This window comes from Opisthorchis viverrini, assembly GCF_000715545.1.
Source record: "Opisthorchis viverrini unplaced genomic scaffold opera_v5_319, whole genome shotgun sequence".
In the NCBI taxonomy this organism is placed as follows: domain Eukaryota; kingdom Metazoa; phylum Platyhelminthes; class Trematoda; order Opisthorchiida; family Opisthorchiidae; genus Opisthorchis; species Opisthorchis viverrini.
Window position 1 is genome coordinate 436,882 of NW_008751976.1, and position 17,229 is coordinate 454,110.

Genomic DNA, 17,229 nt, shown 5'->3' on the forward strand with positions numbered 1-17,229 from the left:
GGTCGCGTGCCAAAAACAAAGAGTAAAGTGTTAAAAGCAAAACTGTTGTCATAGGGAGCTACACTACTGAAAGACGAGTGTGTGTGGATTTTGGGATTGGTAGGTTTACAAACCAGAATTATAAAACAAAAGCCGGTGAGCAGGAAGATACCGAGAAAAAAAGAAATACAACACAAGTCCAAAGTAGCTACTGGTACTTCTGCATATTGGCCCCGGACTGCACATGGATACTTGGATTCCATGGTCAACATTATGCTGAAAAAGTGTATAGAGTACGGAAAAGTACAATAAGAAATCTATTACAATACACAAACGACGGGGGGCAGTCATGGGTGCGGGGAATTGCTAGAGTACAATGGCCAAACGGGGCTATTTGGTCAAATACACTTCCCTTCTTGCCGTTTCAGAATATGAACGGAATTCCGTTGTAGGAAGAAGAAAATAGCTTGCATATCACAGCAACAGGGTGGGATAAGAGAAAGGATGGCGAACAGCAGGGATTTTGTTAACTGTGTAATATTATAGAAACATGTGAAACAGAGCGGCTGATGGCAGTGAGTAGAGAACTATTGGGTAAAATGCACAAACTAATCAGCTGCTCGATGGGGCATTCCGAGCACTCGCGTTCATTCGTGCCTGGCTGATGATGGATTCCAATGTGTCTGAGATTCGGTTGTCTAAATGACAAATTTGCCTAAAACGGGAAAAAAACGGGAATCTATATGCGCAACATGGTACACGTGGTCTGGAACGTGACCGACCACCGAAATGAATAAGTATGTTCAGATGTGTTCAGATATTTGAGTTCGACAATAATTCATGAGTGACAGCGCGCATTCATCATTACTTGGCTTCTTCAGCTAACCATCGTAAATCTGTCAACTACCTTTGGTAGTCTGCAATCGGAACGTTCAAATCGTACACTACGGCAAGTTATAATGGCTTTAAGAAAAGGATAAATTACTTGGTCGAGGAAATGAAACACCACTAGGTCTAAATAAACTGGAAACCCATGTTCCGATTGCGTTAACTGCATTAGCATATCATGATTCTCAGGAAAAATTGAGACCAACTCAAGCGAGAAAGAAGCGACTGGCGGGAATCACATGGTTCATTAACGAAGTACCATATGTGGAGCATCGAAGTCGTCCTCGGTCAAACAGCGCTCCCGCTGAAAAGAGATTACTTTGGTTCACTCACAAGAATCAGAAGGAGACTCAAAGCTCACAGTTACACCTAGTTGATAAAATTGCTCTGTTGGGATCGTATCGTTCCAAGCTCAAGAAACACGATCCTCTCCGCCTAGTGTTACATATGCTTTGTCTCTGCCAACATGATTCAAGGGGGGGGGAAATACATTCACCAGGTGTGGCTGTATATAAGCGGACTCTTGTTACGGTAGAAATCCTGTGTATCCACGGGCGACAAAAGGAACGTACTGAGGCGGGAGTGTGGTCTAGTTCCTCATACTAATCATCATCTACGCACAGAAACTAAATACAATAACCTGAATGGTTCAGAGAAGGAATAAATGCACAGAAGGGTGCGACTTCAACCAAAGAAGTCGCTACTCGAGGCCAGTCAACACTTGATATGGATTCCGTGATTGAAGGATGAGCAGTGCTATGTCCCGTCCAAGTGCGTTAATTATACTCCTAATCAGTCGCTCGTGGCCGAACAAACTACTAGCCCGGTGGCGTACGTCTCAAAAACACACCACGGAACCAATCAACCGTTTTTGTCCTAACAGGAATGGTCTAATTGAGCTAGACTACATCAAACTAAACACCCCCAAAACCGACTTTCAAATACCTCCGAGTTCACTGCTCCATTCTACAAATTTTATCATTACTCTGGAACAAGCTGAGATCCTACTGCCTCAGTGCTACCCATAGATGTCACTGAGTATGCAAACTGCTCAATACCCAAATCTTCAAAATGGCCATATTTAACGTTCGTGCGTTTAGGAAAGACATCATAGTCACAGCTATATGTTGACTGCAGGAGACGCGAATTTAGGCGGTCAACTCCCCCATCTCGCTCCAACAAAACACACCATGCGTCTTTTCTATAGATCTGTAATCATTTGCAGTGAGACAAGCAGGTGCCGATAACGGTCTTAACTGAACTGAAACAGCGTCACCAAGTTGCTTCCCCACTTACGGTGGACATCATGGTCATTTTCTGTAAAATAAAGAAACTGGGGAGGAGGACCGTGACCCATTTGTTGTATACACATGCACGAACAAACTGCTGCAAAGGAAGCTTTTTTCAGTGAATGAACACATGGTAGATAAACCCCAAAGACAAGTAGTGCCGCCAGCTGAAGATCTGAGTTGGAGGGCTGGCTGTCTCCTCTCAAATAATGCAAATTTAGGAGGTTAATTTGGTGCAGGTGCTAGGCGGTCGGGGACCCAGTCGTTGGCTAGGAAGTACCAGACTGTCGCTCCTATTCATTTAGCTAGCTGTCTTGATTCTGACCATCCATTAGCCTGTAGGGCTACCACTCCGTCTCTTGAAATCCCACCAAGCAAACGACGGACCGCTGGATAAAAAGTGATAGGACCAAGTATTCGCAAGTGTTATCAAGAGGAACAGGCTAGCTAACTTGATAATCTCAAATGCTTCTTACATCGGATAATGTGCTTTACACTCGGTTGTTTTCAGCAACCTACTGGACAATGACAACCTCAGTTCGGACTTTGGATTCTCGCTAACCGCTCACATGAGTGTGCCTTTCATGGAGCTTGGGTTTATGACTGGTCGTCGACCAGCTTACAAAATATGGTGGGCTGAATGCGCTGTCAAAACGGAACCAACCCCCCTTCGGGGACTCAAGTAAGATATTTCATTTCATGCGTGCTGCCGGCGCCAGATGATTCTGCCAAGCAGATAGCGCTCAGATTTGCAGCAACCAGCATTGTTTGGAAGACAGGATGACTACTTCTAGTCGTAGTCCAATTTGTCAAGTGTCAACCTCTCCAGCTACTCATTTGGTTTGAGTCCCTGAATCATAATATTAGGGTGTCACGAAAATTGGTGCTTAGCTGCCATACAAGCATGGTGAAGTCACCAATAAATAAGGAAAAGAAAGGGGTAAGGATTTGTTGGGAAAAGTCCTATGTTCCCACAGAAAATGATTAAACGCCTATACACCTTCCAGGACCATTGAAAAACATCCGAGTATCATATTGGAGCAAGAAACTATCAGAACGGTTGGCCCAGCATCCTTTGAGAACTATATACAAAGCGACAGAGGAACTTTGGCTAGTTCGGTTAGGTAGTGACAGTCAGTTAGCAACTTGGATCGGCTATGCACCACATCCTGTAGGTTTTCAAACCATGTGCAAGATGAATCACCTGAGGCGCATCCAGCACTGAAGTTAACGGCGGAAAATTTCAATTCACATTGCCACATCCCGGTCTGTACTCCGCAAACCATTCGTCAACAAGGGTTTGCGGTGGAAAATAAATTTATTGATAGACGATGATCGGAAATGCGTATTGAGGGCCCCAATTACACTAAAGTGACAAGCACTGCCTGTTGCTCTAGCGAATCCGACAATTAGATGATACTGACTTGATGCCCAATTCATTGTGAACATAACCATGTTGCGAAGCCATCGGTGATGAGATATTCGAAGGCGTTTGACGCCTTCACATCAAAAAGATCAGGTTTCACAGGCATAGAGCAGGATACCCATCGCGGTCGTTTTGTAGACACGCTCCTTTGAACTCAGTGTTATCCTTTTCCGACAAGTTGCCGAATGCTATTCGTACCTTGAGGACGCATGCATTGAGTTCAAGTCAAAAAACACTCACGAATTATATGATCAATAGGCCATTAATTTGTGTCTTAGGAGGTACAAGGGAATTAGAAATCCTTAGGTAGGAACTCGCACTTTGAAGATGAAAAGCACATTCCGAAATCAGGGACCACTTCCAATACACTACCTAGAGCAGTCTGTGAGGGCTCAAATCTCACTCCAGGTGTGATGTCGATGCTTAGGAGTGCGATACTGTTTACGTCAGGACAAAAATGAATCATGGGGTAACTCAGAAGAACCCCACCAATTTTCTGGAAATAAAGGATAGCTGATTGTAAGCCCTAACACAATCAGAAGTGTGGGAACAAATAAAGAGTAGTCCCAGAGTTCAAGGACACTACCTAACGGCCAAGAAACACAATAAATTCCTCCAGAGAGTGGAAGGCTGTTTCGAAATCTCGGAAAACCACCACTGTAATTCAGCGAAGATCATGCAGTTGCTCAAACAGTTAGCCTCAAGTGAAGATGTAGTCCCTAATTGGCCTAATTGCTTCATGATGTTTTCGGACTTGCGTCTCACTTGATGATACCAAGCGTCCAGTACTCCTGAAGTCGTTATGACCAAATTAAGGTCGAAGCAGTCGTTCCGGACCGGAGCTGAGAATCAACCACCGAGACGGACTACTGATAAACCAAAGCGTCCTACTTGTGCACGGAGGCTGCGTGCGACCAGTAATATAGCTGAATTTCTTATGATAGATAGGAGAGTAGTCAGTTCTCGATTAAGATATCTTTCATCGAACCAGATCTACAATCATTTGATGCATGCACAGAAACTATAAACAGATGGTGGAATTATTTCGCCTAGTGCGAATTCATATGAGAGTTGATGAAGAAATAGCAAAGCAAGAGCTTTTCACGGGGAACTAATCAGATAAGGAAGCCCCAGCTTGGAAGTTGAGAGCATCATCATCACCAGCAGCCCGAAGTTGGTAGGTAACAGTGTCTGGTCTCGGAAACGCAGTAATTGCTCGTCGTTAAAGCACTGAGAGTGCGCGCTGAGGCAGCCCGTTGACCGATTGTCCGTACATGACAAAAACAAAAAAATGAGACATGCGAAGCCACATCCTTTCCTGGGATGAAAGTGCGACATGCATTTAGCTGATATATGCGGAAGAGCGATCGTCAAATGGAACACAAAAGAGGTAGTACCACCTGCCACGCTATAAGCACTGAGTCGACAAGGCTGACTGTATCACACAATGAAGTTAGTGGTAGTTGTACAGCTCAAGTCTGTATATAGGATGAGATAGTGCAACGACGCGCAGACCTAAATAAGAGGACGATTAGAACCCTCAACCAAAGTCTTCGACTACAAAGCCTTATCGCAAGGCAGATGTTGGTGTAAGGCTGCCAAAGCAGCCAAAAGTTCTACCAAACACGTGCCAAAACCTGACTTGGAGAATTATCATACCGTGTTAACCTGGCATCTTCCTCTACTGACCAACTTTGTATGAGACTCTACGAGTACCACGTTGACAAACCCAGAAGAGCATTACCCTACACACACGATAAGGTTCAGTCTCCTCGAGCTCCCTGACTAATTTCACCCCAGCCGCACAAGAGAAGACCTGAAAGATGCTACCAAACATCAAGTTTCTCTACCATACAATCATTGCCATTTCAAAGAAGCGTTTGCCGATCATTGAGGGTTCAAGGACTTTATCCTTTCGTAAAGACCACCCATATGGCGCCACTTAAGAATGCAAAGAGAACAGGCCAGGTTTTGTCCTGGATGCGGGCACAGGGGTGATATCACCCTGCGCCAAACAATAGAACGCCGTCATACCATAGGATTATGGATGTGACGTCCCTGGATATCAGAGCGACCTTTGGCGGCCTCATTGGTAATTTCCATCCTGAAGGCCCAACCACGAGAATAGCTGAGATCCACGGAAAGCCTTAGCCATCTTTAGCAGATTGAGGCAGTTAGCCTATTCACCGTTTTCCTTAATTTACAATTGGACAGCTGGTGACGACACTGAAGAACACATATCACCAAGGGTTCCAATAGTAACGACGAATTTGACCAACGTAAAGCACCTAAGGCGTCAGTGGGGCATCCAGCTATTTCTGTAAGGTGATCTACACTTCGAGCTGTGTCGTTAACTGGCTGAGGTATCTGGTCATTCCCCGTCGAGTGTGTTCTGAGACCGACCACTTTCGACAAGCATTGCTTCCGCAACATCGCTAGCAGCACCTCGTTAGCGTGGCACGTACGGGTCATCTGGGATTAAATACTTCTAGCACACAGGTGAACAACAGTATTCCATGACCCGAGCATGTGGTTGCAATGCCTGCCCAGTAGTTCTGGTACTTATTGGAGGAGAAGGTGAACAATCGATGACCGGGTGTAGCCGTATGAAGAAATTCACGGCAGACCTAGTAACTGCCGATGAAGTCCTCTTCTTCAGTTGGGGCCCAAGGATAGCGAGCGACGGTAACTGGGTACATTGGGTGGGATTATGATCAGGAGTCAAATTCAGAATGCTTTTTTTAAGATAACGCGTGAAAACTAAGGAAAACGCAAAACTACGAGTATTCAAACAAGGCAAACAAACCCTGAAAGTTCATCATCCTATTGCGATTTCTCTTCTTTTGCTCTATCACAGTATCTGATATCCTGATCCTAGCGTGGTAGTTATCAGTAACAGTAGGTTTTGAAATGTCCCGTTCTTTTATCCAATCTGTTTGCATATATGAGCCGCTTTCGTCGTGCATGTATAAGAAAACGGATAACTATGCTTCAACTGCACTTTAATGTACATTCACAAAATGGAACATTTCAATCAAGACAGCTAGATCTACATACCTTTCAACACGGGAGAATCTATCCAACAGACGACAGGCTAACTGAATATCACTTAAGCGATCCGATGTAGTGCTGTCTGACAGTGGTCGTTCAAAGTCAGGAGATCCCTCTTCTATTGATGTAGGCAGAGAATTAATATAGTGAGAGCGATCGGAAGCAGGTGAACGACTCCTATGGGGCCGCACCGAACTCGCGATAGGGGGTATCGGGAAGGGACGCGTGGAAATATTCGCCGGGTAGCGTTTATCTGAGGGAGTGATTTCAGCGGCATTTACCGAAGGAAACGGACGGGTTGGTGAACGCATGAAAGTGGATAGTGTAGGTTGTGCATCAGGTGCTGTAGAATCTTCCGTGGCGTTTGTACACAGAGTTCCATGATCGAATAGACGTTGGAGTCGTTCAAGTTCCCAAGCGGGTCGAGCAGAATTGAAGAGATCATCAGTGTGCACTGGTATACTGGGCCTACGGCGCTGGTTTATCAAAGTGACGAGGGTAGGCAAGATTTCTTTCGACACAGGGTTCCAAACCGAGTTTGCTTTTAGAAACCTTTCCACATTTGACTTGTACCCGAACCAAGGGGACACCGATTTCTGTGAAAAGAATGAAATGTTGGTAGTTCAGGCTGAACACTCCTATTTAGTTGTGGAAGTTTCGCAAAAGATTGGTGTGAAAGCATCAGTATGCTACCGGAGATGCCGTTTTACGAACTACTATGGACATGGACAGTATTAGCCCATATTAAACACTGATGCTTAACTACCATGCAATCTTGGAGTAAGAAGGACCTACTTAAAGGTGAAAATCGATGGGACAGGGGTGGACTTACTGTAGAAAGTTCGACGACACTATGGCTTGAAAGTATCCAGGCCTCCAAACAGCGTTGGAATATACAACTCTGAGCATGACGTTGATGTGGGACACCGGTGGGATCGAACTACGGTCTCCCGTAAACAAACACAGCAAGCAGCCGGCAGACTGTAGCTAGGCAGTTTCACTAAGAAGTGATAATCCCAATGGGATCAGCTTCATGTCATCTAGCAAAAGTTTAAAATTATGGACACCAGCCGTGGAAGTGTGAAGACCCCGATGCAAGCAGCCTGACAGTGACCGTTTCCTTACGCTGTTATCGTGCCTTGTCTTGCACAAACCTTCCCTCAACAAAGATTTGGAATGTAAAACATGATTTCCCTCGGTGAGTGATAGTTGGACAAATGTAGCGCTCACTCAGCAGATATGAAGCTACAAGTGTCAATGGTGCATAAATTAAGTTCTCGACCAACTGGGATAATGAAATAGCTCATTAAAGGAGAGTGTCGCGTGCTACGGTAAACCAAATGAAGCAGAAAAGCGCAGAGCTTCCGAGGTCTATCTCACTTCTTGGGGAATCAAAGGTAAGGCATCTAACCAGTATTTGAAGTTTCTGACTGAGTACCCGACCGGGGAAGTTAGTAAAAACTGTAGTGATTCTTTTGAAAGGAAATTCTCTGCAATAATTCCGCGCTCAATACAATCATATGATATAGGGCAAGCTGGTTTGAGTTGATTACTGGTGTAAAAACACGAAATTAATTTTAGAGTTTTCAACACACTATCACTCAAAAGCTTTGCAACATGAACTCCAACCTAACCGAGTCAAAAGCACTTGGGAGAAAGCAATTTATCACACACAAGTGTGCACTCCTGTTATCTTTTTATCTGTGATCGTTTATCTTTATCTCCTTAGCTTGTATCTTAGTCGTCCGGCTGTGTTCCCTAGCATTTGATTGGTTGCAGTAATCTGAATGAAAAACCCAACCGTACCGTGAATGTTGGTTGACTTAGCCCGAAAAAGAAATAGCGGCCCTCACAGAGTTTAAAGATGGATATAAGTTGCAGGTAAAGGACTAAAGATCAATTGGGACCCAAAACATGTCTCACTAGAGAGTGCGTCTTACAAGGAGGTTCGTTGAAGGGAGGATGAAATCCAAGGTGGATTATGTGTGCAAACTGAGCACCGTTAAACTCAGCTTGATCACACTAGCGAGTTAACAGTTCAACGAAGATAAGATTGACTGATTATGTCTAGCAGTGAATGCTATTCAATTCGATTTACTTAAGAAAACTCAGCTGTTTTCTGGTTTGCAATGGGAGAAGAAATTAGGAATCGTAGCGAATGTACCCACTAATACAAAACCTCACGAAGAACGCAGTGATGGATAGATGTGTCAAAAAGCTCTTGTTTTCAAAACAACGTCCACTGTCCTCGCTCACGACAAACACAAGTTGGCACACACACACACAAACAGCCCAGATTCCTCTAGGTTGAAATATCGATTTGCGCTGGGTTCGACATAAGCTAATCGATAATCTCAACCTGGCCCAGTTCCAAACGGCTGGAGACGCAGGTGCGTGTGCATGTGTGCGACCTACAATCCCGTTGTTACGACAGGCTAAACGGGGAGAGATGTCTGTTTACCGAACCTGATTGTCAGATAATTGCTTGGGGTAATCAGAAAAAGTGAACTTTGTTGGACAAGAATAGGTGTCAACAACAACGGGTGTCCACAACACCTACCTCCACTCGCAAATGTTACCCAGTAGAAACGAATGGATAAAGTAAGGACACGAAGAAATAAACAGATCGGTTGGTCAGGTGGCGGTTGATCTGTTTGCGGAGCTTGACAGTTGGCTTGCAAACGTTTCACCACAATTCGATGAGACATGGCCAAGGTGAAATTGAGTGCGTAAAATTCGTTATCATTAGATAAATGTTTAGTTTCGGAGTTATACCGCATTGCGTGACAGTAAATCAATTCAAGCTGGCGCCGAACTTCTCACTGCACAACTAACCAATCACCGTCAGCTTGACACTACGGGAAATTGTGCATTCCCTGCTAGAACAGGGAGGGTTAGATTTGGATTGTCAATCAATCAGCTGCACGGTAGGTCTCGGCTTTTCAACTTGACGTGACAAACCAAACAATAGAAAACGAGCTTGATCGCAAGCACACATTTTCTCGCCTTGTAGTTGGTGTGAAAAGTACCTTTAGAAGGAGCAGCTCTCTGAATCTGACGTTTGCTGCTGTAAAACTAACGTTTTTGGGAAGTTGTACCTGTTTGTTAAACGAGACACGCATCCAACCCCAAGATCATTCTGTGGTTTTGAGAGGCAAATCTCTGGATTAGTCCGTCGAGGAAATAGTATTGCATATTCTTCGTCGGCCTACAACCCCCTTGCGTTCAAAGGCTTCGCACCGCAGGCATCTCTGAGGGGCAATTAGTAAGAAGAAAGATCAAGAAAACAGATTTCCACAATAAGTAGTACTGACTGGTCACCTTGAGCTATCGATCCAGAAGACTTATGTCAGAACACATAATCCTCTCCCTAGACATCGCCTCAGAAAGAAAATTACTTATAGGAGAACGAAATGATCCGATCCGGATCCGAAAGACATAACGGGGTCGCCTACTTGGTAGATTGCTAGCTCCACGAAAAGAGTGAGACGGTGATGCAAGATGAAAATTTTTCTTTGTGCACAGAATAAATGATGGCCAAAATCACGTCTTGACGGGGGAATCTGAAGACATGAAAATCAGCGTCTGTTATTTTCTTGTTCAACTAAGCCAAGTGAACTTTGGAGTGGAAATTCTAAGGCGCAACCGCTGGGGGGTATAAATCACCCATCCAAAGACGCTTAGGCAAACAGAGTAGTATCGGAATTACTTCAGTTTATGGACCAAAGTAACACACGTACGTGTCAGACGTACGAAAAATCAAATCGAATTAAACTGTGTTCAAGTATGCTTTGGCTCAAGCAATCTTGAGACTCGGTCTCACGCAGCACTGCATAATATTCCTTTGAAAGGCACAATATAAGTAGAGGCAAGTAAGGAAACGGGTGCCAAGGCCATCTTTAAAGTACGGACAAGCTTCAGCATGTTACAGAATATCTTCCAAACACGTGCTTCAGACGAAGAAGAGATTCGTCCGCATAAAGCAAGGTGAAACTGGACCAGTCCGTGGAAAAAGCAGAAAGCAACTCGGCCTAGAATTTACAGTCAAGTAAACAAACGTCCATGTTGAAGTGGTTCTGAATAGTGCACTTGCTCGCCTCGCTATCATGCTGCCTTCCCATTAGGAATCAAATGTACGTATGGTGAAATGTATTCGATCATACCATCGATGCCAGAATTCTATTGTTACTCCCAGGGTGAACATACCCAGCTTTACTTTTAGTATGACAACCCTAAAGTGTTTCTTCCCCCAGTTTATTTAGTGTCAAACTGAGCTATGCGGAAAAATACAACAAACAGACCGCTAGAAACCTGACTTAAACGAGAGCATTTGCGAGCAAGGCATGATTTTGACCGGTCCAAGCATGCGCTTACTGACTTACTGCTTGCTTGTATCACATGAACTACTGAATTTCACAACAGATCATGCCTGGATTCAAACAAAAATGCCAAACCCTTCGCATGAAGTGGGATGTTCTGTTTCAGCAAAACGGGTTTGGTACAAAGTGCAAAATTACCGGATATCTGGTGGAAAATAAGGGAGAATAAAAAGATATTTATTCAGTTTATCAGTTGCCGTCTGCAGATGTTCATATTTCGTGGGGAAAACGCATTGATGGGCTAGATCAGTTATCATAGAATGACTGGCGCGGTAATCTGTCTGTTCCCACAAAGCGAAAGTCGAAGTAAAAATGTAGTACGTAGCAAGCTTAAGAACATAGAATGAACGTATTGCAATGATGTGAACTCACCAGAGGTTGGGGTAAGTTCAAATTAGGTGATACCAAGGGTATAGTAAGTTCAAATCGCTCTAACAAGCGATGCGCCAATTCTGGATAGACGTGACACAGGTCAGTCAAATCATGGCGATCAATAAACTGTACATCCGCATAGGTGAGAGCTCGCACGGCGAAACGTGACTTTGGGGGTGGGGCCATACCGAGTGTAGCTACGGCGGTTACTGATGATACCGATCCAAAAGGAGCCGGTAGGTGTGAGCTGAAATGACACATAGTTGGCTGACACCCGTACGGACAGTGATGCTTGGCTTTTATCGAACTTCGCCCAACCAAGGTTGGTAATCCGCCGAAAAAATCACCTGGGTTGAGAACGCCTAATATCAAATCATCCGTCGTAACGACCTCCAGACTGCCCTTGACCACGAAATAAACGGCAGTCAACAGATCACCGGTATGGATGAGTGTGTCGCTTGGAGGCATATGCGCTGCCCGAATACGCAGAGATATGTTGCGAAGACAGCCATCGTTTAGCGCTAAAGAGTGATAAAATATCATCGATTAGGAGCCCATGGTGTGAGATAAGCTATAAAAACTCATAAAAAGAAGACCTATTGGAACAAAATCATGGAAATAGGTTTTCTGGACGAAAAACCGGTGCTGAAGTCCGCTTAAAGGACAATGCAAAGAGAAAGCACTACAGAACAGTGAGCGCGACAATACCCCTAATTTGTCCCAACATAGTTACCGAGTCTAATACCAAAAATTGCCGCGGTAGCCTCTGTTTAGGACTTATTACAGAAAGGCCCAAGAATCTAGTCGAGAGCTAAAATAAACTACTTAATCGTAGCATCCTTTGGATGAATAGTCGCCATGTAAAGCACGGGGAGTACAATAGTCGTCACCGGGTTACCATGACATTGACAACGGAGTCAACTCTCAGAATCTTTCAGTTATTGAACTAACCGTTGCACTGTGGTAATAAGAAGTTGTTGACGAACTTTTGGAAACAAACCATTAGATACATGGCATAGTCGACCACACTTAGCTAATATTCGATGGGTCGTGTGTAAAAATTGAAACAGATATTTGTTTTCATGAAGGAAACTACTCACAAGGTTGCTGAAACTCAGGGACTGCGCCTACCTGATGAGCCCCAAGAAGGGCGAAACCGGTTGTGGGCTGCCGAAGAGTTTTCAGCAACCTTGTGAGTAGTTTCCTTCATGAAAATGTACTGCGATATCTCGAATATCGTGCCAAATGAATCATGAGGCGGCCGGTGTGCAGCATATTCCGTTGTAGAATATCATAAACGAGAGACTCAGTTGAGTTTCTCGTGGAAACCAAATTGATTTGCAAATGAGTGTATTTCTCGAAGATGTTCGTTTTTTTCCGAAAAAATAGACAAAATGACATTTCAGATGATGGAAGATGCTTAAGTGCGCCAGGTTTGCGCAAGACAACGTCAAAAGCATACCAACATAAAGGGCTCGCAAAATATTTTCTGGTTTTCCACAAATGTTTAACGTGCTAAAGAGTTAAGCTGACTTGGAGTGATTTCCAAGTGAATGAATGAATGCTACAGCGTTTTCAGTTTGGCACTTGAAGCACTGAGCACTTCTGTACACATGCGGAGGTGAGAGATTATCGACTGGACAAACCACGAATTACGTTCAGACCACTCCAAATTGTTGACTGCCGCCTACTCGATACAGGCACTGTACCCGACTGAAATATGGTATAGCTATGCATCTGATCCACAATATTTAAGACCTTGAGCAAACATTAGATCTGGGCCAAAATTCGCCAAAGCGTGCGATGCTAACAACAGGCAGAAACAAAAGGATCAACCGGATAACGGCTATCTGCTACCCAACATAATCGTAATTAACCCGTACTAAAAAAACTCTAAGCTATGCCATTATAGCCTCCGAAATCTCCTCCTTTCTAGCATAAGTCTTTTGGCTTCAAGATGCAGTGGGTGCTTCCTCCGAGAATATGATAGCAATCAACCTTTTAGTAACCGACTAAAAAGAATTGGGTTGCATGTGGGCGTCCAGAGCGTAACCCGTATGCATTTTTTAGGAGTTCACTGGTATTTCCTACACGTTCGCACACTTGTGCATCAACACGGACGCCTCGTCACGAAACGATGACTAGTTCCCGTCATCCGAATAATTGTGGACGACCAAACCTCATATCCACTGTCCAAACTTCAAACGGAGACTCATCTTATGTGGGTGATCCGTTTTGCTAAAACACCAAATCGTATTACTGGGAACTTAAGAGATATCAGGTGGTCATCGGCTCATCCCGAACTCACTAACTTGTTTCCCTGTCGAAACTGATAGCTGGGAATAAGGTGGAGACGAAGTCGGCCGAAGGCAGTAGCAAGAATGCCTCGGACACGCAAAGATCTGCTTTATCCGTGTGTGGAGTGGAACAACTGTTTCAGGCAACTCAACCTGTTTTTTTACGGTTTCGAATGAGTGTTTGGTCGCGCAGGTTTGTGACCGAAATGGTTTCCAGGTGGCGAAAACTGATTGTGCAAAGAGAGCTCTTAAAGGCAAAATGCCGCATAAGAGGGGACGTACAGCCGTCGTTGGCTATGAGTAAAAAATATGCGAATACGCGCGGATATAGCCCACTAACCGATAATGAAGTTCTTGTTTGTTTTTCTACAAAAAAGCACTCTTCCTGTTTTATGGGTTAGAACAAAAGCACCGAGTAGTACACGCTACATCTTGTTGAAGCATAAAATTTATCGCAAAACCACTCACAGCAGTGGCAGAGGTCAAACAGATTTATCTATTTCCGCCCTATTTCTCTATTTGCATGTCTGTTATCCACCGGCAAGGCATCAGAGAAACCTTGTTTGTCGGTCTTTATAACAGAATGAGGTTTCGGGAAGAGTTGATGAACAACGGCTGTATACTTACGTATTCTTCAAGATTCCATGTCTAAATACCAGGATAGGAAAGGGGTCCGTTACAACTGCACAGACTTACCGCTTCATAGCTTGGAAACGAATGCAATAAACTTGATTTGTGTCCCATACCATTTAAAGGTGCGTGGGTGTTACCAGCGGCCAGCTTGTCGACTCCGGTTGAATAACAAGGCAGCTGAGGTTGTGTGGATGCATTTTCAACGGCACTTTCGAACACGATTAAAACAAGATGTTGACGGTGACCTATCAGCCACTATTCCACCCTTCCTTAGGATACGTTCCTACGCTGAACTCCCGTTTCAATTAGATTCCCGTCATGGCCCCGGCCATGTATTTGGACAACTTGAATTCTGTTTCCCCATGGTCGTCTTGAAACTGACAGCCAGCCATCACTTGAGTAAATGATCAGTCGAGCGTTAATTTGAAATATACACAAACATAGGCTATTTTACTTCATGCACAGTTGCATGTGTGAAAGCCCCAGTGGGTAAGTAGTGGTTGGAACATCACGCACGAACCGAAAAAATCACAAGCGTCCCCTAACACAATAATAATAATAATAATCGTTCAGTTGTAACAACCCTCCTGTGCCTAGCTGCCATGCCATCCGGAAAAAGCAAGAGGGATGGGATACTGCCAGGTCGCCCAGGCCTAAACAGGGGAAGTCGAGTGGCAGAGGTCGGGTTCGAAGCACGGACCTTCCGGTCAGTGAATTCGCGCTCAAACCACTTGGGCTATCTCACCCCCACCCTACCACAAAATGCACAGCTGCTGATTAGCGTGTCTTCAAACAGTTGTACGCTCTGTGGCTATCGTCAAACACAACCGACATTTGCATGCGATAATACAATTACCAAACAACCTCGCAACAAATGGGTACATTCCTAATCAGTCCCTTAAATTTGAATCAACATAAGACAAATAGTGGTCCAATAAGTTTTCCCAAGTAAGAATTTTCATTATTATAAGTCAGCATCATTCACTTATCGGCGTTAATGGCTAGCCGACGTTGGTGTGGTTTCGAACTCGATATCAAAGTGTCCACAAACACTAGTCAGCATGTCGACGGTCGAAGCTAACACGAGAAGCCTCAGCCAATTCCACCACTAAAAGATTTCGATAATTTTTCTTTGATCACGTGGCCACTTCGTCAAACTCAACTGCAACCGCAAATTCGTCACTTTAAGGAGTAGTCCGAAAATGAGGAATCTGACTAACAATGCGGAGGTGAAAAAGGAACAGAAAAAACAAGAACAAGAAAATTGCCACTTACACCTAAATGCAGAAGATCCACCGAGGAAATCCCGATATACGTATAAACAGATATCGGATTGGAGTGACTCCGGAAAACTGTACTGCACCATGGTCATGTCGATTCCGTTGGTGTGTTCCCAGACCTGGGTCGAATATTCCTCTAGACGTTGACGCAATGGGCTGGGAATTTGGTGAAACCGGATAAATTCTTTGATTCGAAGCATCTGAGCATGATAGCGAGCGGTTCCGCTGTACAAACGTTGGATAAGGGCGCCAACGTTTCCAAAAATGCTAGCATACATGAGAGCTGAAACGAGGTCAGGGCATTAGTACAGAAATACTGCGTTCATAATGATAAGAATGATCGAGGTAACGATCATTTATAAAGACAAAGGAGCAATCTGTCAAATGTTTAGTATAGAATACCACGAAAAATCTGGATCTGACTGAAGGTGCAGCGGTCCGTCTGAATACGTCTATGCTGTTTATATAACCAATATACAACACAGTAGGATAGAACATAGTCGGAATAGTTACATCAGAGAAATTTTGTATTCAGCGAAAATGTTCCGAAGACCCGAACTAGCGTTGTGTTCCTTACAAAGAAATTCCCTCTCGGTTCTGAGAAGATCATCGTAACTGATTGAAAGGCGTGCCAGCGGGTGGAAACCAAGTCAATGCTGTTAGTTTCCAAACTTTTCTACCTGGCAAGTAGGAAAAATAACTTTGCAGAGGGGTATTGCTGAAAATGCACGCAACGTGTCATGCACTATGTGGGCGAACCTCTAGAGGATCACAACTCACCCGCCATATGACTGAGTTGATCGCCAGACTTGGACCTACTCGGTGTGGGTAAAGCCAAACGTCTCAACAAAAGACCTTTTTAATATCATGCGTTTACTGATAAACTCCCATAAAATTAAAGACACCCCAGAGAGCCGAAGAAAGGTAATCAGAGTCGGACGAGACGAAATCCAATCATTCCCCATCCGCCTCGTGAGTATCTGGGTGGGATGTGCCGGTGAATTGTTGTGTTTGGCACCAACCTTGAAAAGAAACCACCGAGTGTACGCTTGTCTCAATTTGAACCAACAAAATTTATCTCAAGCCAATTTGATCTAGTGATCACATCAAGGTTTTTTGAAGTGACGGATTACCAGTTCAATTACGTTTGTGTGTTTTAGTGATCAGAACCAACGTGTGAGATGTGCCTCCGAAGTTGGTCACTGAGAACTTCTCCAGACCCAAAGTTTCAAAGATGAGTTTATGTTGGGGCATTCACAGCACAATAAAAACCAGCCAATGCGTAGTCATTCTTATGGGTAGTGATAGATGAAATCCCCAACATTCGTAACTTGATCAGTCGTCAGGTTGGCAAAGGACTGAGAGGAGCGAAACCCAGATAGACACATGTCCTCCCACTGGGTGAAAATATTTGAATGAAAAAATGGTTTATTAACAAAGAAGAATTGTGAATCAGCTGTGAGTCACTAACTATGAGATCAGTATCATGTTGTTGAAGACGGAAAACATATGCGCTTCAGGAACTCTGAAGTCCTGCAAAATACTATGTGGTTTGCAGTCCGTGAGAGAAAACGGAAAACTAAATAGGGATATCCACAGAAGTCCCCTCTTAGTCCTATGTAAAAAGCAGCACAA

General features: G+C 44.1%; 1 protein-coding gene across 1 annotated transcript in view; it reads right to left on the reverse strand.

Annotated features, from left to right (window-relative positions):
* Positions 1–6,639: 6,639 nt before the first annotated feature.
* The window catches only part of T265_15006 (hypothetical protein), a gene marked incomplete at both ends in the record, with an annotated part of 38,931 nt that continues 28,341 nt past the window's right edge, over positions 6,640–17,229 (reverse strand). Inside the window, 3 exons of the mRNA XM_009176168.1 lie at positions 6,640–7,229; positions 11,385–11,905; positions 15,590–15,877. Of these exons, the coding sequence (XP_009174432.1) occupies positions 6,642–7,229; positions 11,385–11,905; positions 15,590–15,877 (1,397 nt within the window). The remainder of the gene's footprint in view (positions 7,230–11,384; positions 11,906–15,589; positions 15,878–17,229) is intronic.